General features: G+C 47.0%; 2 protein-coding genes across 6 annotated transcripts in view; both read right to left on the reverse strand.

The window, feature by feature from the left end:
- DHX9 (DExH-box helicase 9) overlaps positions 1-4,380 on the reverse strand; it is a 28,991-nt gene extending 24,611 nt beyond the window's left edge. Inside the window, exons 1-4 of the mRNA XM_075096800.1 lie at positions 4,158-4,380; positions 1,793-1,933; positions 416-527; positions 61-173 (exon numbers count right to left, since the gene is read on the reverse strand). Coding sequence (XP_074952901.1) covers positions 61-173; positions 416-527; positions 1,793-1,933; positions 4,158-4,268 — 477 coding nt within the window. The 5' untranslated portion in view covers positions 4,269-4,380. The remainder of the gene's footprint in view (positions 1-60; positions 174-415; positions 528-1,792; positions 1,934-4,157) is intronic.
- A 1,171-nt stretch (positions 4,381-5,551) lies between these two features.
- LOC142058867 (N-acetylneuraminate lyase) lies at positions 5,552-22,283 on the reverse strand. Of its 5 annotated transcripts, none has more exons than XM_075096805.1 (13): positions 20,257-20,353; positions 19,796-19,889; positions 15,835-15,903; positions 14,128-14,216; positions 12,910-12,997; positions 11,883-11,940; positions 11,717-11,792; positions 10,362-10,454; positions 9,375-9,523; positions 9,131-9,177; positions 8,234-8,318; positions 7,329-7,368; positions 5,552-5,961 (listed from the first exon to the last, which is right to left on the reverse strand). In XM_075096805.1, the coding sequence occupies exons 2-13, from the start codon at positions 19,813-19,815 to the stop codon at positions 5,810-5,812; spliced, it is 966 nt and encodes a 321-aa protein (XP_074952906.1). In that variant the 5' UTR covers positions 19,816-19,889; positions 20,257-20,353; the 3' UTR covers positions 5,552-5,809. The 5 variants fall into 5 exon arrangements, with proteins under 5 accessions (XP_074952906.1, XP_074952907.1, XP_074952904.1 ...); XM_075096806.1 differs by having other exon boundaries at positions 14,128-14,201; positions 20,257-20,352; XM_075096803.1 differs by lacking the exons at positions 19,796-19,889; positions 20,257-20,353 and adding an exon at positions 22,228-22,283 and having other exon boundaries at positions 14,128-14,201.
- Between the last annotated feature and the right edge of the window lie 227 nt (positions 22,284-22,510).

The raw sequence follows: 22,510 nt of genomic DNA on the forward strand, positions 1-22,510 counted from the left end.
TGGAGTGAAAGGTACCTACTCAAGAATGAAAGTAAAGGAGAATTACAGAGAATTACTTACTGCCTGCACTTCTTGCTCCTCTCTCTTTGAATAGTAATCTTTCAAATTTGCACCCCGATCCCACTGAGCTCCATGATCACCACAGTTTCCAGATGCTGCACCTGGGTCATCACCTACCACGTGGGAAAAAGAAAACCAAAACCAAAATAACTCTCCCAAAACATGTTTTTAGCAATGGAGAGGTATTGCCCAGCAGTCTCAACAGGACATGACCACCTCTGCCTCAAAACTACAAGGACTTCTAACTGCCTTCTGTCTGCAGAATTATGCTATTTAGGAGAAAAAAAACCTCACCCAAATACATGTGCCTGTATCACATCCACATACATGTAAATTACTGTTTTCACAGTCTTACCTATTTCAGCCTCTATAATCAAATGTGGAGGAAGAGGTCCACCCAAAGCAGAACTCGAACCAGTAACATCTCTAGCTGCTTCATGTCCATCAGGTGTATCACTAGCTGCTGGCTAGGAAAGAGAACAACAGGAAATATCAGCATGTTCAGACAGAATAAGTCTTTTTATTATTTAGCTAGAAAAAACTGTTCAGGCAGTTTAAGGCAATCATGCATCATTGTGCAATAGTTACCCCCAGTAGTAAACCCCAAGAGTAACACCCTTTTAAAAAATGAAAGGAAGACAATTGCTGGATATTTGTCTTTTTGTGGGTGTTCTGTAACAAGATTTCCAACCAGCACATAACCCTGACTTAATCAAGTTCCACAATTACAAAATCAACCGTTTCAACACTCAGGATAAAATAACAGATACCAGTCCCTATCATATACCCAAGGGAACTCAAATATACTTTATGAACATACAAAAAAAAAAAAAACCCCAACACTGTAAGAAAACATTAGCACCCTTATGAATTGACAAAATTATGGTGAATCATTACAGTTTGAATTCTTCCCATTTTGAGATTTGTACGTTTAGCTAACTGATAACACCACCTCCGCATTATTCAAGATACAGAACACCCTATACCTTTTTAGGATCTAGCCACGCAACACAATGCATTGCCATGAAACTAACAGCTGTATCAGAAACAATATAGGTCCTGTCACCATAAGGCTTCACCCAGGCTAACAAGGCAGCGACACTGCTTCTGCTGATCAAACTATTACATAGATATGTCTTTAATGAGGCAATAGAAAAAGACTTTTCCAACGTATAACGTGTAACTTCATGCTTTATTTACTGTTCTCTAAAATTGCTGTAAAGATAGAGTTACCTTCCTCCTCAGTTTTTATGTGATAGTCATTGCTGATCCTTGCATGGTTCATAAAACATCACAAAAAGCAGTGATCCTATGACACATGAGGAGCTAAGGCAGAAAGCATTCATGGTTTAAAAAAAGTCAAATTTTCAACATCTGTTTTGAGATGTGATTTTTTTTTTTTTTAAATACATAGTATTATATATCATAACATGCATTTAAAACAATTCACAGTGTCAGGTGTGAGTATTCAGCGCAGTGTCAGGCTGCACCTTACACAAACTCTGAATTCTTTCCAGCCTCATCAGTTATGCAGACCAACACACAGCTGTTTTTCAGCCTACAATATTCACTGTATACATTTCAGCTTTCCTGCACTGCAAGCGGAAATCCTGCACTTTCAGTCTTCTTCACTGCACAAAGGTGCCAGGCTGAACTCCAGGGATGAAATGCAACCAGATCACAGCACCGCAATTAAAGATTAGCCTTTGGTAAGGAGAAAAGAGCGGCTTACTCCAAAAGCAGGAATTTCATCTCTCTTCATTTCATTCACCCGAATCAAGTAATTGACAAAGTCTCGAGCAGCGTTGCTCTGTGCATCTTTCTTGTTCGTGGAATTGCCCATGCCAATGTAGTTAAAGCCTTCCACTCGAACCTGCAAATAAAGATACAGATCCGTGGAACATAGAAATATAAGTGTCTTGAAACCCAATAATACTGAAATACCAAATATCAGTTGCTAATAAGAACAGGAGAAATATTATTACTAAGTATTATTACATATCATTATATACATATATATGTATATTTCTGTAGGTTTTGAATCTATATTTTATACCTATTAAAGAACACAGCCACAGTCCATTTTCAGAGACCATGAGTGTTTCCCAAAACCTTGTTGAAGAAAAGGAATCTGTGTAGGAAGGGATAGTACCAACACGCAGCAGCAAACTCTGCCCAGGTTCACTTCCCTCAACCTTAACCCCAAACCCTCAGAAAACAAGGACAGGAGTGAGCTTGTGTCCCCTACTGCAGCTCCATGTTATTACAGCTAGCAAGATGCGATGTACTTCATAAACTTAGAGAAAAGCTTTAGAACAGCAATTTTATATCCTGCTAACTTGCCTGACAGGCTGCTGCAAAACTTGATCACAGGAAGTTTATTCAAAATTTGGACCGACCAGACCTTTTACATCCACTTTTCCGCAACCACTGCCCCTCATCTTATTCTCTTTTTTTCACACGTACAGTCAGCAACTCCACTCCATTTCAGCTTTACTTGGAAAGACCACTTACACATTTCTGATTTCCACTCTTCACTCTGCTGATCACGTAATCAGCTTTTTACTACAGCTAGTTGATCTTCTTTAAAAAAAAAAAAAAAGTAAGCAGACTTGCATGAAACATTCCAGCTAGCCCAAACCAGAGTTTTGCACAACACTGCTGATGCTAGACTGCACTTGTCCTTTGGTGCGCAGTCACACTAGTAGCCAAACACAGAATCACAGAATGGTCGGGGTTGGAAGGGACCTCTGGAGACCATCCTGTCCAACTCCCCTGCCCCTGCTTGAGCAGGCACACCCAGAGCAGGGGGCACAGGAATGCACCCAGACGGGTTTTGAACGTCTCCAGGGAACAAGACTCCACAACCTCTCTGGGCAGCCTGTTCCGCTGCTCTGTCACCCTCACAGTAAAGAAGCTTTTTCTCGTGTTTAGGTAGAACTTCCTTTGTTCCAACCTGTGCCCACTGCCCCATATCCTGTTGCTGGGCACCACTGAGAAGAGTCCTGTCCCATCCTCTTGACACCCACCCTTCAGATATTTGTAAGTATTGACAAGATCCCCCCCTCAGTCTTCTCTTCTCCAGGCTGAACAAACCCAGGTCTCTCAGTCTTAGAGACCTACGTGGGTTTCTCAGCCCAATACCCATGTTCTCATCAAACAACGTACTTTGTTAGTATTCTGCTTAACAGGTTCCAAATAATGAGCTTCCGCTTGCAGCGCTATCAGTCTACCAGGACAATAGTACCACCAACCAAACAGTAACCGTACTGATTCACAACCATAGCATCAGACTGTGAAAATCAGTAAAAGGGAATGTTTTAGTGAGATCTCTCCGTTCACCTGTTAAGTTTCTAGGGATGCTCACGGGGCATCGACGTGCAGAACAGAACAGTTCAACAATATGGCTGTCCATACTATCGCTTCATCTGAGCTATGCTCAGTCTCAGTTACCATACCTTTAAGATTGCTTTAATATCACTACGCTTCTCAGATTTGTTTCTGGTGGGGAAGAGGAACGGAGGAGGAAGGGTGCAGATCTACAGCATCGCTTACAAACTAGCCGGTTCTGCACGTGGCCTCGCACTTAGCATCAGCCTTTTCTCAGAGCCAGCCTGAACTCGAAGCTCCCTGCGGGCACACCCGCAGCGCCTGGAGCCCGCAGCGGAGCCGCGTGGTAACGGCACACAGACTAGCACCCAGACCCACACCGATTTCTTTCATACACCTCAATTCAAGCTCAGCAGATGAGCAAAGTTTTTACAAAGGTGACGCACAGCACCCCCCGCTGACGACTTTAACAGCGAGAAGGGTCACACACGCGGCGTAAACGCACACATCCCGCTCAGGAAAATCGATTCCTTTTTATTTTAAGAGCTTTGTGCCGGGCAGCTTTGCTACCTCAGACCCGCTGGGGGCGTTTCACACCGCGCACAAGAAGCCTGGACGCTTCGCCCGCCGAACGGCCGAGCCTCCTCCCAGCTGGGCCCCCTCCCAGGCCATCCGACCCTCGGCTCCCAGCGCCTTACCACCGAGGGCCCGGCAGACCCCCGGCCCTCCCGCCCGCCCTTCCCCGAGGGCGCCGACGGGGCCCGCACCTCGCAGAGGAAGGTCTGCCGGCTCCGGCCGCCGCCGGGGCGGATCTGGTATGCCGGCGTCACCCTTCTCCTGCCGCACCAGGCGTACAGGTAGTTCTTCACGTCGCCCATGACTCCGGCCGGGGCTCGGGGGGAGGCAGCGGGGGGGGTGATAAGCTGGGCCGCGGCTCCCCCTCGCCTCCCGGCGCCCCTTCCCGCGCATGCGCGGCGGCGGCGGGACGGGGCGGAGCCGCGGCGGGGCGAGAGGCCGCGTCATGGCGGCGCCGGGCGGGCCTCAGGGCCCGTGTAAGCGCGCTTCGGGGCCTCCTCTGCCCTACCACAGCGGGGCGCCGGCGGCACAAGGAGCTCCCGGCCTTGACAGAGACCGGAGCAACGCGATTGGGCCCGCTAGGGAAGTTCACACCTTACCTACGCACCTGTACTGAAATACTGGGAGAGCCACAGCCTTAGTGTGACAGTGATAGGATCTATTTTACAAAAGGGCCTAATGAGCAATTTCCCTGTCCTCGGAGGCCAAGGGACCCCGCCGGCCTCAGCCACTCCTGTCCCACCGGCAGTGCAGAGGGAATCCCCAGCACGAGGGGCTGATTTCACCCTCTTCCCCGTGCCTGCCACAGAAGAGCTCTCCTAGATTTCTTACAAATACTCGGGGGGGGGGGGGGGGGAGGGGGGCAGGCAGGGAAGGAAGCTTTTATTATTATTTCTTGTTCAGTGGTTACACAGTGAGAGGAGGTTAGTAAAATTCTTCCGTGCTCTTGTGTTACAAAAAGTTAGCAATGTGCCTCTCCACATTTCCCTTTCTCTTCCCTCTTTCCAAACATCCCATGCGATCATTTTTGCATGCAGGAGTGCTGTTGGGAGGTACGGGCCGAGTGGTAGAGGGCACGGGACCTCGCATTTGTCAGTTACATCTACTACTGGACTACAAAAGCTCAAGCTGGTGGACAGGCATAAGTCCAGGATGCAAAAGAGGGCTTTTCAATCTGACAGCAGATGACTTTCTAACATGGATGGAAGACAGTATTCTGCACTGCAATATAGAAATGTACAGCTCAATTCTGCCTTCATTTTTGTGGCAAGGAAAAAGATAAAGAAATACCTGGTCATTAGAGAGCCAAAAGCTTTCTGTTGCAGAAGTTTGTTTTGCATTAAGTGGAGGTGCAGAAAGACAAAGCGATCAGACAAAAACTGCAATTAGTCAGTATCCCAATGACTCTGTGACTAACAGTAAAATACCCATCTAAGCAACTAGACAGTGTCTCACCAATGTTTAAGAACACACTGTAGCGCTGGAGATACTTATGGTGGAAGAGGAGAAAACATGATCTAGCTGGAAGGAGGGTAGGGACACATCTTCCTCCTTTCCAGAAAAAAAATGAGTCAGGATCCTTCAGTGGGGGAAAATTTGCCTTTTTAATTTTTTATCAAAAGATACCAGCTAGTCCTGCAATGCAGCGCTGCAAGGGAGCAGAGTAAAGTTACACAAAAAGGCGACTACACATGTGCCAGCAAGGCCAGCCCTAACAGGAAGGGGCTCAGGCACATCGCCAATCCCCTGAAAGAAATCACTGCTCATCACGTGCAGAATGTGCCAAGTGACACTGAATCCTAGGAAAGGAACCTCCACTTCCAGATCGACATGGAAGTGAACATCAGTCACCATCAGGCCACACAATGCTATCCAACTTGGCTTTGGCCTTGACGATGAACTCCTCAGAGGCATCAACAAGCGGAAGCCGCGGAGGTCCCATGGGAATGCCAGACACAAAAGTCATTACAGCTTTAGTCTGTGCAACACCAAAACCTGGGAGGACAAAAGCAAAATTGGGTCATTTACAGCTCATTTTGCTTAAAGCAGTCTCTATACAGGGGTCCATAAAAGCAGCACCATAGAGTTCCTGTGTAACCTGGCATAATCCAGACTTGAAGCAGGATTGAGAACAGTGTAAGAGGAGGTGATCATACTTGCAGACAGAGAAGACATTACAGTAACAAATACACCTATTACATTTATTTGTATTATACCATCATTGTTTCCCTCCTAAACATAACAAGCGGACTATTAGACATGCACTTTGCAAACTACTGTGTCAATTTTACAGATAACCAGGGTCGTGTGTGTGTTCCTTTCTCCTTGCCAAAAACGTATTGCCATGCAGCCCTGACAACAGAAAAGATGTGAGTCCTCTACAGGTAAACCAAGCAAAAATGGGGCTACTTCAAATTTACCTTCACTGGTAGGCTGAGCTATCTCAGCCAATTCATCATCCCAGCAACCCAATCTTTGCAGCCTCATAGCTATCCTCCAATGCAGACTCACATAAAGTAAAGCCCTGGAAGTAGTAACATCCTGCTGACACGTGACAATGACATTGGGTGCCAGTTTAAACCACCATGGGAAACTTTAGGAGGCCTCTCTGTCCACAGCTCAAGTCTCCTTATGTACCTCTGGAAATTTGGTGTTTCTCTTTGCTTAAAAGGCTAAATAATTATGCACTTGCTCTGACTTTTAACCCAAGAAATACAACCAACCACTAAAGCTCAGCTAGATTAACTGGGGCTTGCATATGTATAGCAAAACCACAGTGAACCTCTTCATCAAGTGAAACCATGAAATGTCCAACTCAGTCTCCCTACACTATTCTTAATTGGTTGGCTTTAACTGCTTTTTATATTAAAACTGGGGTTTGTTTGTAAAAATCATTCAATTTCAAAATGCTTTGGCCTTGTAGAGCCTTGAACATCATTACTCTTAAATTATAGCAAGGCAGGAAAGACAAGTATCAGAGCTGTATTCCTACTGGAGCACCACCATTTCAGAAAAATGACTCTCTAGAAACAAAGCTAGAAATGAGCTTTCGGAAAGAGAACAAAAAAAAAAAAACCCACACCCACAGAAAGAGCCAAGATTAAAAAAAAGGATAAATCAGAGTCACAGCTTTAAAGCTGTGAGATTGCACAGAAGGAAGAAGGAAGCGAGAGTGGAATCTGTCAGGGATGCTTGGTCAGCTCCCTTTTTGAGCTCCCAGCTGCTACTAACTCATGAAAAAGCACACACAACATTTTTTCACTGCAAAATCTTTCAGGAAGGAAGTTCTGAGGGTACAGCAACTGGAGCACCAAGTCTGCATTTTCAGCTATTACAAGGGAAACAGGCAGTGTGGGACTTACCTAGTTTGATGACATAGCTGAGAAATTCCCCAGTGAGAAACTAGAAAAGACAGAGAGTAGTTTAATAACTCCTGCAAATTTTAAGATGTAAAAGCATGTAGAGCTATTATGATACTTACATCTTATACAACTGTTGCACAGCTTTGAGAAAAGCCCTTAGCCACCTGGCCACTCTATGGGAAATACTAACCGAATTCCACTGGAACAGGAGAGGGAGGGATGGTTATAATAAAACCATCCCTCCCTCTCAGTCTATCACTCATGTTCAAGCTGTCCCTCATTAAAAGCAATCTGAGAATGCTGATAAGTCTCGTATCAGCTCTAAAGGTTTACAAATCTGAATATCCACTGCCTAGTGAAGAGATTTCCCAGAGCAGATCATCTTTCAGACATCTTTTAGACTTTCATTCTGAAGTCACTTCTATTTTAAGGCAAAAGAAGGATGCCTCATATGTCCCACAAAAACATTGGGTATAGATTTCATACTGATTGCTCAGAACTCCTCACAAATCTTCAAGATGCCCAAGACTAAGAGGGGTCAAGGCAGAGCTGCTTTGGGACAGCTTTCTGCCCTACGTCATGTAAGGTAACACCAGAATATTCCCAGCCAAGGGGCTTGGCCACTGTGGGCTTGTTCAAGGAGAAAGGGCAGGCCATTGTTCACTCTGCATAGATGAGATGAGAGAGTTGAAGGATAACTAAGGCAGATCATGGTTAAAAGTTAGTAAGGACTGGTCAAAGAGGTGAGGAGGAATGAGTAACAAGCAGGGGGGCTGGAGCTGAAAGAAGTTTGCTTTAATAAAGCTACCTCACGGTATGGATGACAAAACCCCGTGGAAAACAGCCCCAGCAAAGCTAGAGGAGAAAGAAGGTTGCTCCTACTGGGGACAGTGAAGATACCATACCTGATACTTCCGTGCTAATGCAAGGTCTGGCTTTGCAAAGGCTTGTAACATCAGATTGTTTTTTTGGCCCAAATAGTTGTATGTACTGCCAAAAAAACCCAAACCAAAAATAGCATCAGTAAATACAAAGGGGGAACTTAGAACCACTGAAACAAAAGATTCAGTAGCCACACACTCTCTGTTGACATTATAAGAATGCCGTTATTATAACAGAAATTCATGCAATCTATGTGTGGTTTATACTGTCAAACATCTGAAATATGCCAAGCTCTACAGAAGAGTTTAAGGAGCAGATTTCTCTTCCCAGTTCTTTCCAAATGGAACTGATCTTCAAAATTAAAAATAAAAGAAGCAATTAGACAATACGGAAAGTCAATCCCTTAATTTTCCAGTTGCTTTTTCATTTAACAGATCATTACTTAAGAACACAGATATCATGCAGTAATTCATCCGAGCAGCCTGGTATGAGGGGCAGAAGACAAATCACAAATAAAACTCAGCAGGGCCCTTTTCCTCACAGGCTTCTCATGTGAACTAATGTAAATGATTTTAACCTCTTTGAGTTTTGGTTCCTTACCCATATAAAGAAGATAAAAGGGATTCCCTACTTCAAAAAGCTGCCATGAGGATAAAGAAATACGTTGAAACCATTGGGTCATCTTACAGACTGCAGCAATAATCACCCAAACTAACATACTCCCAAATCCCAGATTATACAACTGTCCCGTGGCTAGCACTGGAGCTAGCTTGTCTTTCTGCTTGCTACCTGCCTTACCCTGCAAAATCCTCCATTGCTGTGACAGAGGACAGTTAGAGAAATACTGTGTAGGTAGTAGAAGATACAACAATAAAGTGTGTGTGTGTGTGTTGCAGGGAAGGAGACCAAGCCATACTGACCTTCCAACTGCTCCATCTGCCCCTATTGCCAGTGCACTCAACAGTTGCTAGTTTGGGGTGGGGGGAGGAAAAAAAACAAAACAAAACACATTTTTACTTCATGTAACAAAAAATAAAAAAGAAAAGAATGGTGGGAGGGAGAAGGAAAAACTACCTGGCACTGAAAGTCCAGGGTTGCTTTTTTCCCCAAGGCTGAAGCAAGAGAATGCCACAGAAGAAATAATTTCTAAGAGGAGCGTCTTACCTCATCCACCCCATAAAGAAACACAAACTCTTCTCTCTCATTCTTGTTTATACACTGTGCAAGGTCCAAGAGGTCTGTGTCACTGAACTTCACGCCCTGGAAGGTGGGGATCTGCTCTTTTATTCCATCCAGCAACTCTTCAACACGAACTGGGCAGAACAGCAATCTTATAAGAAGGAACACACCCATTCTGGAAGGTTTCCCTGCCTTGGCCCCGAGAGGAAGACTTACTATTTCACAAGTTGTTCACTTTTGGCCTAAGTCTAATAAACTATATAGCTCTAAAAGAACTGGTAAGACAACTTCAGTGTGATTATTCCCCAGAGTTATACAAAAGACATCTTTCCACCCTCTCTGAGGCACTCCTTTTACCAGATCAGAAGGGAAAAACCCTGGATAAGTGAAAGTTTATGAATAAACTGGCAACAACATATTTGAGAATAAATATACATCCAGAAACACCATATAACCTGCTGTCTAGGGCAAGTAACCACAGATCTGTGCTCTATTCCCTATTCCTCTGCTAAATAATAGGACTTGGGAAGCACTGTAGTTTCACATGTAATTTACTAGCAAAAATGACTATGGAGTCAGCATACACCAAGAGAGATGGTGGTAACTATCTTGCCAAAAAAAAAAAAAAAAAAAAAAAAAAAAAATCGGGATTCAATTATGGTTAACCAAGGCAATTACCTATCCTGGTCCACACTAATTGCAAAGCCACAGTCAGCATCCCCTCCTCTGTCCCAGTTGTTCGGCAATCATAAGCTGTGACTTTTTTTCCAGTGAAGAGGAATTCAATTTATTTTTCAGTCTTGGATTCACCTCCCCTTTTCGGAAAGGATGCTATCCACTATGGCTTGCATGTGACGGGAGCAGAGGCCACACACCCTGTCGAGGCTGGTAGACTAATCACACCGGCCACTGGGATTACTCAGGTTGCTATGAGTCTCTGGACTAGAGAAGAGCTGACTAAGCAGTACTTACTCTTCACACCTGTCAGAGGAGGAATGTGATAGTAATAAAATGGAACCACAGGGGCTTCAGATGCAACCTTCTGTAAGAAAGCAATCAGCTCATCTGGAAGAAAACAAGCAAGTACCCCCATAAGAGAAGGAAACTATTTGTAGTGAAAGACAGTCCAGGTTCACAGCAGCCAGGGTATACGGAGAGGCGATCTACAGCTTGTGTACCATACACAGAGAGTCATATAAAAACCCCAAATGTAACAAAACTCACTGGAGAGGCAAAGACAATATTTATTTTAAACCAAACCAATTTTGGTAACTCACACATTTTCTTGCGGATGCAACTTATGTATGCTCTCACGTGCAAACTGCAAGACCCCTGTGACAAAGCAGTCTCACCAGCACACTTGTGTGCAACACGGAGAACAAGGGATCAAGTTCACGTTCACCTCCCTGTGATACTGCTCGATGGCGATGACAAATGGGTTTTTGGACAACTTTTTTGTACTGTTTTAGGAATCAAAGTATTGACATTCTTCCCAAGAATATTGTTCACTGCATCCTTCATAAATCTTAGGCACTCTTCCCATTGGCAGAGCAGGAAGAGCAGTGGGCTGAAACCTCACTGCTATTCTGCTACTATCAGCAAAGGTTTTCTGCTGATCTTTGTGCTGTTCCTCTGTGCTTACCAGTCTGATTGCCACTGATTGGGTCCTTGGCTATCAACACCAGCCATTCTGGCAATCCACTCTGGTTTCTTCTGGTGCCTTCATATGAACATTTCCATTCATAATTCACTTAGACAAATTTTAACATTTCTGTTACAAAACCTCCACTTCATGTGGTTCTTTTATGTTCTGTTCGTGATATTAAAAGCAAAACACTCAATCTGTAAGTTCTGAGGTAACCTTAGGTGCACAAAACCAAACCTGATCACCTCTGTAACAAGAAGCATGCCTGTGTATCAGCAGTTTGTCAACTTGGTCAATGTCCAGCAAGGGTCAGCATGGAACCAGCTGCTTCCTAGCGTGGCCCAGATCAAGCGTGAACTCCATACTCTCTATTCAGAAGACAGACTAGTTAACTACTCTTTCCATAAGCAACTCTTCTTTTCACAAGGGGCTAACAAAATACACCCCAGAAGACATCCTTCCCACTTCTTACTGCGAGACTTCTGATATCTCCCATCTTTAAAAAGAAAAAATGCTTCTTCTAGGTTTTGCTTTTGCATGACACCAGACATGACCAGCATGCGAGTATCATCACAAAAATACTTTTCAAAGAAAGAAGATTTTATTAATCCTTTATCCATGATAAAGGTTTGGAGGCCAATATAAAAGGGCCTCCGCAGGTCTAGCAATCACATCTACTCACCTTTATTTGTAGGTTTGAAGAAGGAGGGGGCTATTACAGCAATACCACTAGCACCTATGGCTGCTGCATGTTTTGCCTGTAAAAGAAAGAATGGAAAGTATCTGAAAGTACATCTGCTTTGTATGTATCACACGCACAGTGAAAAGGAAACGTATGATATACACACCAGCTCTTGCGACTCTGGCAGGCTTAGTGCTCCCACATGAATGATCACATGATCCAATCTGCACAAGAACAAATTCAGAAGAAATGCTGACATATTTGCAAGGCTGTCAAGAGGGACAAATCTTAGCATTTTATTAAGAAATTAAAATTAAGACATTAAGGATTTAAAGGGATGCTGGGTAAAGGACATTAAAGCGTACGTTTGCTTTCTAAACCTATTTTTCTGCAGAACTACCAGAAGAGTTCAACCTCACAGCAGCACCTTTGACTACTTGTCTGCTCCTGCCAAGAAAATCTCCCAGGTTCCCATCCATCAGCCCCATTTCTGTGTTTTTCCTTTATATCCACACAGACTGTGAGCCTTCACACCAATTTAGTTCTGCTCACTATCCTTCTCACCCCAAACACCTCCTCCTCTCCACATCCTCTGACATAGCAACTAAGAAGGTGGCAGTGATGAGTGATACAAGACTATGGCAGGTACAAAAGATGGAGAATAGAGCTGCAATTGGATACACAGGTGCAGATCTGGGTTGAGTCCTTTCTTCTGCCACTGACTTTGCATCTTTAGGGGTGCACCAAAACACTGTACACCTCAGCTTCCCCCATACCAAGTCATGCAATATACTAAAAGGTTCAGAAATGCTCACAGGGCATAAATAGGCAGATTGCTCTTTACATTCATCTCAAGAATAAGCAAAGGGCATAGCCCTTTTTTTTCCCAGAACCCTTTTGTGTCCTGCTATCCCTCTGATTACCAAAGAGAAGGACTCTTACAAGCTCTCTAGGTGGCAGAAGAGGACACCAGCTGACTGGCAGTGACAAAAATGCAGACTTCTATGATAAAGGAGCTAGGGAACAAAGGCCAATGCCAAAATACTCCTCCCTCCCCCCCCCCCCCACCCCCCCCCACCCCCCCCCCCAAAAAAAAAAAAAAAGGCAATCATCAGATGTGGCTTTGCAATCAGTCAGGCAAGGCTGTATCATAACACGAGATCTGGAATCCCTGTTCACTCTCAGCTACTCACTTGTCTTTTCCTTGGCGCATCCATTCTTCCGCCAACTGCTTCCTCTCCTGGATGTTAAGGGACAGTCCTTCTCCTGTTGTGCCATTCACTGTTTCAACACAACACACTTGCTGAGGCCTAGCCTACACGCGTTGGCTTTACTGAAGACAAGAACTGACACTTGATGATATTAAACAGAAATATTTTTACCCCAACTCATTTTAAGATGGCAATGGTCCACACCAGCATCTGCATGGGGGTTGCAGTGCTATCATCACTAAACGCCTGTGTCGGAAACCTGGGTGTTTTGGGATCAGCAGCAATGGGAGGGAGGAGACAGAATCAGCTGCCCAAACTGGGAAACTGCCCCCGAGCACCTCCTCCCCAGTGACACTACCTCCTTCCCCCAGCAGTGTCAGTCAGGCTATGGCAAATGCACAAAGGGATGCCCAGCTAGCCAGGCAGAGTGACTGTCTGTCCTCCACTCCAAGGAAACCGCCTGACCTGAAATTTGGTGTCTTTGTCATGAGTTCAACCACGTGTTCTACCTAGGCTAACGCTCCCCTGGAAACCAACGAGATGTCGCTATGTTTAGTTACAAACAACAGATTAAAATGTGGTAGCTGAAGTCACTGCCACGGCTGGCTCTGCATCTTGGCACTCTTTTGACGGAAGTTTTGAACAAAAATCTTATCACTGACTTCAGCTGACTTAACTATGCCAGGCTGGGAGTGGAAGTGGTTTAGCAGATGCTGCATTCTCTATCCAGCCATCCCTGCTGCCCCCACAGCAGTCCCCAAGGCAGAGGCAGAACAGAGACGGGAGTAGCGACCACCTCGGTATCATACAGCGTACCACAGGTTTCCTAAACAAGCCCATTTGGCTTTGATGAGCCCACTGAATTGCCTTGACTCCTGAGCGGATGCTCTTTAATCAGACCATTGGCAAAGGGGAGAATCATTCAGTTGAGACTTCTCTGCCAAGACAGCATTATCCATTCGTCTCTGGAAATGTCACTGTATGAAGGCAACGCTTATTATACCCCACACGGAAACTGGGTGAAGGCAAAGGCAGATGCCTTAAGCATTGCTTACACCCCCTCCACTGATGAATATAAATGTCTAGGATGATCCCACATCCACAGTCCCTCCCACTACAGCTCTTATCAGGCAAGATATCATAGGACTGCCATCCAGGCAAAAGTGGTGTGACACAGTTTTTGTCAAAAAAACTACTTACCAAAGACATTCTTCACCTTCTGCTCGCTCACCAGATAATCCACATATTGATGAATCACGGAAAGGTTAATTTGTCTGAAATGAAAGGAACTGCAGCAATGTTAGGAGCCTCAGCAACCATAAGCCTCCACCCACTGATATCTTAAACTTAGAGATGAAGAAAACACAGACAGACATGTATTTTTAAAGCCTCGCATTTGTACACACACAAATTACCCCAGGGTATGATACACACGTGCTGAGGGTAAAATTTCAGGTAACAGTTCTGTTCTGAATTCTTTCGTCCAGTTTCTCTTCCTCCTGACAAGGAGTTCACTGTTCCAACCTTTTATCCCAATTGGTAATTACTGCAGGCTTGCCACAGCGAAGTACTTTTTTGGGGAGATGTGAGAGAACAAGAGGCACTCAAGCCTTTTTGACTGTTGAGGGAAACAGGAGTCCTCTTGCGAGCACAAAGATATTTGTGCAGGTGCTTGCAAACAGTAACCTGTAACTGCTGGACGCAGACCGCGAAATGGCATCTGCTGGATGTGACTTTGACCTCTCTCTCATTAAAGGATGAGGAAAGCAACAAACTTCCCTCACAAACAGGGGAAACTGAACTCTAGGCTTATCTTCCCTCCAGGACAAACTTGTTGTGTTTATCAGTGTATAATATTTCACCATTGTTTTAATCTGTCAAACATACAGACCAGCCCTATAGCCTGGAAGTCAATTTTGGGACCTTGACTGGATTCAAACATCGCCCAGAATTTCATACCTGCTTCCGGAGGACACATCTTACAAGGGCCCAGGCACGTGAGGCAGCGGGCCCAGATCATGCTCCAAATACCATCTTGCAATAAATTTGAGTAGTAATAAAAAATGAAATCAGAAATAAGTTTCCTTTAAAACAAGAAACAAAGCAGTGACTGCAATGCAAGTGAGTTCCCTGATTGAGATAGTACCATGCTTTACAGCACCTCTCAAAAGTAAAGGATCACTTTCAGAGGACTGTACTGGCAAACCTCCACTGTCTCCCTCAGAAACACATACAGGTCTTGACACACCCCCTCATCAGAGAAGCTCAGGGTCTTTTGCTGACTCCAAACAACTGTCTTGCAACATCAAAGTGCAGTAGGGAGGACATCTGTTTACCACCCCTGTTTTGAGGAAGGCTAAATTTCAACTTTTGATTTCATGTTATTTTCAGAACTGTGCAGCCCTTGCAATATTTTCTTTTGGTTTAGACTAATGCCATGCACACATATATACACATGAATGCTTGCATGAGTTAACTAGGGTAAAGAAAAGTGTAAAAGGACATCAGATTTTGACAATTATTTTCTAGCTCTCAAAAGCTCTTTTTAGCTAGGACCGTGATTTGCCTTAACAAACGTGAAAATACCGCCATGCTCTATGCGTATAACCTTACTATGATTTAACATGCACCTACAAAAGCTGTAGAAAAAGAGATGTGAGACCGATCCAAATTCTCCAAACACAGACCTACAGCACTTGCTAGGCAACAGGAGGACGCAGAGGCTAAGGGAACCCATTCCACTGTTAGTGGGACCAACCTAGCAGTTTCCCCATCCCATCAGAGATCTGATTTAAAACCAAAACCCATTAGTTCCAAATATGAAAGAAGGGAGACAGGATTTTAAGGTAACAGTAAGCAGTGCAACTCCTGACAACATGCCATGTTGTGATACAGGGCCATACTCACCCGTCAGGAGTCATCGGAGTGATTGCAGCAGCTACAAGACCCTGTAACTTCTTCCCAGGTGTCATTGAGCTGTTTGGAAAAGAAAGAGATAAGCACAGTTCCTGTCTTTATTTAAGCGGAGCTACAGCTAACTTCTGGTAACAGCAAAACTAGACAGGCAAAGTTCAGAAGTGGACTTTGCAAGGGCGTTATTTTTCCTTAGAATTGTCTTTTTCTTATGGCTGTTAAAAGCATGGCTTCTTGCAACTAGCACCATCCCAGGCTGGGGCTGGGAGCACCAAGCACAGTTATTTCAGAGACGCGTTCTGTTTTACCCTTCCTTTTGCCTCGTACCGATTACGATCTAGCACACACCTGGTAATGGCCGGTACCTTGAAAGAACACTTTTGCAGAGACAAGCAGGCTCGAAGCCTTCTCCCGAGAAAGGCAACCTCACACTGACACCCCCCACACACAGACACCCAGCGACCGCGGCGGCCCAGACAGGCCTGCGGGCAGCTCCTGACCGAGCCGAGGGGCGTCCCCGGCCCCGCGGGCTGCGGCCGCCCGCGGGACACCGACGGCACCCGCAGACCACCCCCGGCGCCCCCTCACCTCGCCGGCGGCCGGCCCGCCTCCCTCCGTGCCTCCGGGGCAGCGCCTCGCTCCGCGCGCGACCCGGCCCGGCCTGAGCCCGGCCGCCGGCCGCTCCCCCGGCCTGAGCCTGGCCCGGCGCGACCCGGCCGCCCCCTCTCGGCTCGGCCCGGCCCCAGCGGGCCCCACGCTCACATGCTGCCGTGTACAACCCGTCTGAGGAGGCAGAGCAGAGTGCCGCCAGCCCCAGGGCGGGGGCGGCCGGCGCCGCCTGACCGCTCTCCAGAGACAGCCTCTCTTCATCGCCCTGCCGCTGCTTCCCTGTGGCTGCCTGCGGCCGCCGCTGAGGCAGCCACCACCCCCACAGCCTCCCGTAACCTACGCTCCACAAGGCATGCTTAAAAGCTGAGGCTTGCTTGGGCTATTAATCACTATTTGCAAACTTTTTAAAATTAAAAAAAAACCCCACTTTTTAAAACAGATAAACAACAGGGTGGAGAGATCAGAGAGCTAGCTGCACATCCGGGGAGACACCCCATGCTTCGCTGGAGGAATTGATATCCTGAAGAAAATGGAATTTTCTGCGAAGTAATAACAACGAACCACGTGAGCCTGGCAAAACGGAATTTGGCGGCCAGAAAAGAGAGGTGAAAGCCAGGGAAGAATTTGTTTTACGACTTCATCCTTGAAGAGAGCTGGGAGACTGATAGAAGAGAGCCTCCCGCCTCAGAAGACATTGAGAACTGGGTGATGAATTGTATAGTCGAGGAGAACAACTAATTGGGATGTTGATAAGAACTAAAACTAAGTGTCCTTTAGGTGAGCTGTCCTAATAATACTAAATATCACGCCCATAGGCCAGAAACCCCACCACCACCACACTTAAATAAGCCGTTCGCTCTCTGGGCATGCATGGTAAATTTAACGGGAGCTGTACCTTTAAGGTGAAGTGAAAAATTATTAGCTGAGGGGTGTGGATATTAGCTGTGACTGACACATTTAACTGCACAAATGCCTTGCAGTGTCTCGGTGTGGGGTGCTGGCTTTGCGGAGTTACCAACTCGCACCCATCTGTGTGCAAAAATGAACTAAATACAAGACCTCCGCTCTGGGGGGAGTTTGACGTTTTGCGCACCGGGCGAACGAATGCGCTTTTCGGGAGAACGGAATGGTACCTATTGCAGCCAGGGCAGAGCGCCAGGGTGGGAGATTTGGGAGTGTTTAGTTAACAGCTCTATGAATTTCAGCGGGGATTTCTGCCCGGGCACAAGTCGCTGTAGAGAAAAGGGGATATCTTTTTGTTGACAGCTGAAAATTGAGGGGCAAAAGGACTACCCCCTCCCCACCCTCCCTCCTTCTGAGCACACACAGTGAATTAAAATCACACTGTAGCTTTAAAACTAAGCAGAAAAGATACAGACCAATGGAAGAAGGGGATGCTCAGTCAGGTCAATAATTATGTATTAAATAGGCGTGGTGTGTTAACTGTCATGTATAAATGTCAAAATGAACTCCAGTAGGTGCTTGATTTGTGGAAATATTCCGCCTTGCACACAGCGCCAAATAAAATAACTCCTTGTCTTTAATATGCCCAGTGTTAAGGAGCTTTATTTCTGCTTTTTGGTGTCATCAGGAATGACACCCATCCTGAATCTCACCCTTTTTCAGCGCCTGCGAAGGCCAATGGTACTGTACCATTTGGCAACAAAGCTCTTGGCAACAGGTGGTTGCTTCTGGTCTCTCATGGAGGTACACTAAAGGAGGACAAGCATAAACAACTTTATTTCACCAAGCAGCGAAAACCAGAAGAAAAAATGATGAGAAGCAGGGGTGAAATGAAATCAATCAACCCTCCGATAACACTTAACACATAACAGCTTTGAGTTGTCAGTCAGGGTATTAGTACTACACGTTTATACACAGGAATGATGGTCCAAAGTGCACATGCACACACACACTCACAAAAAGGAACTCTCTCCCTCTCCTGAGTACCCAGAAGGTACTACTGCAAAACACAAAAGGCACGAAACTGAGGTGCGAAAAGCCAGGGATCACCCTGCCAAAGGCCCCGATCTCCGGGGGGTGGGGGCAGGGTGTCACTGCCACACAACCCATCCCGTGACCACAGTCATGATCCGACCGGTTTCTCTGGAGTGGCGGTACAGTCACCTCTTGCCTCCAAAGTTAAAAGGGGGCACAGTGTCAGTGAGTTTAATACCCACTGTGGATCATCATTCTCCAAGTTTCTTTCAGCTGTTACCGTTAGCAATCAGTCAACAATCTACAATAAACTATCAACCATGTAACAATACTCAATGTTATAACAATAATTAACAATAGCAACAGGCAAACATAGGGACATCATCCTGGGGTTGTGTTGGGACATCTAAAATAGGGATAGGATTTGAAGGTGCATGGGTCCAGTTTAGGGACACGGCAGTTTCACGAGTGGGATTTAGGGGAGCGTTAGTCTCAGGGACAGGTTTTACGAGAGTGTACTTCACAGCAGACATGGATTCCATTATGATGCTCTTAATACAGCGTATAATAATACAAACTACAACAATCACAATTATGATCATTATCACAGACTGAATGAGGCTAGTTAGCCATCCCAATAAGGAGAAGTCAAACGCACTGAAAACTTTCCCCAGCCAATCAGTCCCCAGTGCAGTGGCGATTTCTCTTGTGTCTTTAGCTATTTCCTTCATTTTATTCATTTAGCAGTCTCATACCGAGGCCTCTTGGGCCGGTGGGTATAACCACAACAGGGGCATTTTATCTAGGTCCTTAGGCCCAATTTCTGTTTGGCAGTCCCAGAGTGGAGACTCTTTCAGGTGTGCCTTATCTTTTCCCTCATACTAACTAGGTGCCTAGGTGTAGCTGGCCCATGTGCAACTGAGTGGGCAGTCAAATGAGCTGTTATTACATATGCTAGGGTATTCATTATTGTCCCTGTCTGGGTATTTGCTACACCAGGAATCATTTAGTGGCTTAGTGTACAATGATGAGTGATCATCAACATCCCACAGAGAGCCGCGTTCAGTGGCTCCCATGGAACTTCAGTACAGGGTGTAGTGCCATTGACACTCCACCCCACGGCTTTACGGGTTGGTTGGAGACTGTAATTATATTTGGCACCCATACTGAACTAGCATGTATCGTGCCCAGTGACCAGCTATAAATGATGTGACTATAGCCTACGTTCCCTATGCTTTCCCAGAACTTCCACCTATAATTGTTATATTGACTCCATGTTGATTCAAGGGCTAGTAATAATGTTGATGTCTTGTACAAAAATGGGTAAGGGGCCTTCTGCAGACCTGGGGGTGGGTAAACAAGCTGTTATGGACATCAGATTCATCATCCACACAAATCTCATCATCACCTCTGGCACTTCCTCATCATCCAGGTCTGGCTTATCTGCAGTAATTGCTGTTACTACCAATACGAGCAACAGAATGGTCCGTACCTCCGTTGTCCTGTAGGAGAACACAAAAAAATGGACCTTGGCCCCTTGGGACTGGACTTTTGGGTTAAAGTCCTAGTGACAGGCAAACCACAAGCAGCCAAAACCACAACAAAAAAACAATGAGAAACAGGGGTAAACTGAAAACAATCAACCCTCCGATAACACTTAACAAATAACAGCATTGAGTTGTCAGTTGGGGTACTAGTACTACACATTTATGTACAAGAATGATGGACCAAAGTGCGCGCACACAAACACTCACTCACAAAAAGGAGATCTCTCCCTCTTCTGGGTACCCTGAAAGGCAGAATCACTTGTCCGGGGTGGGTGGGGAGGTGAGGGTTCACTCAAGGATATATCCAGAAGAAATCACTCACCCAAAAGAGGAGAGGGCACTCAATGCTGGGAAGCTTCCTCACGTGCCATCCCAGCCCACAGGGAGCAGCTTCAAACAACAGCCCAACACTCCAAGCAGACAACTCCAAGGGGGTCTCCAATGGCACCAAATTTATACCCTGGGTCAAATCTCAGCCGTACCCATAATTGGGCATGATCCAGAAGCTTCTCTGAACCAAGGCACCTCGCGGGATGCAGAGGCTCTCTGTTGACGATGGGGTCCCACCCCTCCCTGTCCCCTACAGAGGGAGGGGTGCACGTGCTGGGGGCATGGCAAAGCAAAAAGGCATGAAAATGAGGCACGAAACTCCAGGGATGACTTTGACAAAAATCCCAGCCTCTGGGGCAAGGGTGAGAACATTGTACCTGCCACGTGTCACCTCTCAGGCTGCCGCCCTCAGGGTCTTGAAGAGAGGGTTCTCTCCTGAGAATGATCCAGATGGGGTTGATGGAAAGGTGAAGGCCACCGGTGAACACAGACACTGTGCAGAGTGCCATGGTCAGGGGGAGAGAGGCACTGCTGTGCCTGCCGGCGGACACTGAGCCCAGCAGTGGGAGCGGGACTGTGTCCCACGTGATCGGGGCCATGCCGTGAACTTCTCAGCAAGAAGGGGCTGTGCCCAGAGCTCCATCCGTGCTGCATTCAGCGCCGTGCCCCAGCTGGGCAGCTGTGACACGATTCTGCTCAACATCCTCTCGGGGGGCAAAGTGGCAGCCCATGTTACGAGGAAAGCCAGAAATTCATCTCGGTTTGACAAAAATCTTAACTGTTGAGAATAAGGAGTGCGATTCGTCTAGAATTATTCCTGGAGGGACATGACCCACGGGGTCCTGGGCCTGTGTCGGCCACTGCCACCTCACTGGGACATGGGTGTCTCCCAGGGATCCTCACCAGGACACGGGCAACCTGCCGGGCTGCAGTGCCCTCCTCCTGGAACATGGGCACCCGCGGGGCACCTCACAGCCATGGATGCCCACCCTCTCGCAGCCCAGCTGTCCCACTTCTCCTGGAACGCATGCTCTGCAAGCTCACATACAGCAGCCTGGCTCGCACCACTGCCTTTCGTGTTGCCCCTTCCTGGATGCCCTTGGTACCAAAATGGCACATGGTACAGGAACAAAGCGCTTTATTGATCTGACGAGTGCTAGAAGATTGAGGAAGTAGGCTGCTCCCAGCAGGACTTTGGCCGAGTTTCCCAGGCGTCTCTGCTGCACGGGCATGCTCTGGCTGACCCCTCTGGGGAGGCAGAGATGAGCCCCGGCCCTTTGGATGCCAGTGGGCCCTGGCAGCACCTTTGGGAGGGCGGAAAAGGGGGACCCTCCCAGAGGTCCTCAACAGAGAGTTGCCAAGTGCCCGTTGGCTGTTGTGCCGGGCGGGCACGGGCAACCCACCAGGACGCGGCCGCCCGTTGGCCATGGCCACCCGCAGGAGCACGACCATCGGGGCGCTAACGGCCTCCAGCCAGCAGAAGAAGTCGGTGGAGGTGCCCTCACGCCCGGGCCCTTTGGTGGGCTGAGGCATGTCCTGACGCACCAGCTGCCTGTCACCCTGAAGAGAATTCACTGTTAGCTGGGTGAAAATACTACAGTAGGGAAGGTTATCCACCCACTTCCTAACAGCTGCCCCTCTTCCTGGTGTGATGCTTGCCCTCGCACCAGCCTTGGAGGTCCTAAGGCCTAAGGGACCCAACGGGCCATGAGCAGGCACTGGCCACTGCCACCTTACCCCTAGGGACGTGGGGAGCAGCCACAACACACCTCACCGGGACATGGGCACGCACCAGGCGCCGCAGTGGGACACGGGCACCCACCGGGAACCTCAGGGGGACGTGGGCACCCTGCCAGGATGTGGGCCCTCCTCTTGGGACGTGGGCACCCATGGAGCCCCTCACGGCCACAGATGCCTGTTCTCTTCTGCCTCAGGTCCCACCCGCAAGGACACCCGCACTCACTTGCACCGCTGCATTTCATCTTGCCAATCCGCCGAGAGCATGATCTAGGTGGAGGTGCACAAGGAGCTAGGGGAGGCTCTCCTCCGCTTGCCTTTTTCTTGCGCCTTCTTCTCGGAGTGCTGCTGCCGGAGCTTTTTCAGGTGGAGGCGGTAGACGAGCCTGGTGCACTTGGCCAGCAGGGCAATTTTGGCCTCCAGCTGGCGGAGCACTTCATGAGAGCTGAAGGTGCCCTCTCTCAAGCAGTCTCTCCCCATGGAAGATGAGGCCAGCCATCCCCTTCCCT

This window comes from Phalacrocorax aristotelis, chromosome 6 (genome assembly GCF_949628215.1).
Source record: "Phalacrocorax aristotelis chromosome 6, bGulAri2.1, whole genome shotgun sequence".
NCBI lineage: Eukaryota > Metazoa > Chordata > Aves > Suliformes > Phalacrocoracidae > Phalacrocorax > Phalacrocorax aristotelis.

Coding starts and splice junctions, on each gene's coding strand:
- LOC142058867 (XM_075096802.1), bottom strand. CDS start 22,268: ATGCTCTCGGCGGATTGGCAAGATGAAATGCAGCGGTGCAA. Junction 9,178..9,374: donor TTCTTTATGGGGTGGATGAG/GTAAGACGCTCC, acceptor ACCCCAAACTAG/CAACTGTTGAGTGCACTGGC. Junction 8,319..9,130: donor GCAGATGGAGCAGTTGGAAG/GTCAGTATGGCT, acceptor TTTTTTTGGCAG/TACATACAACTATTTGGGCC.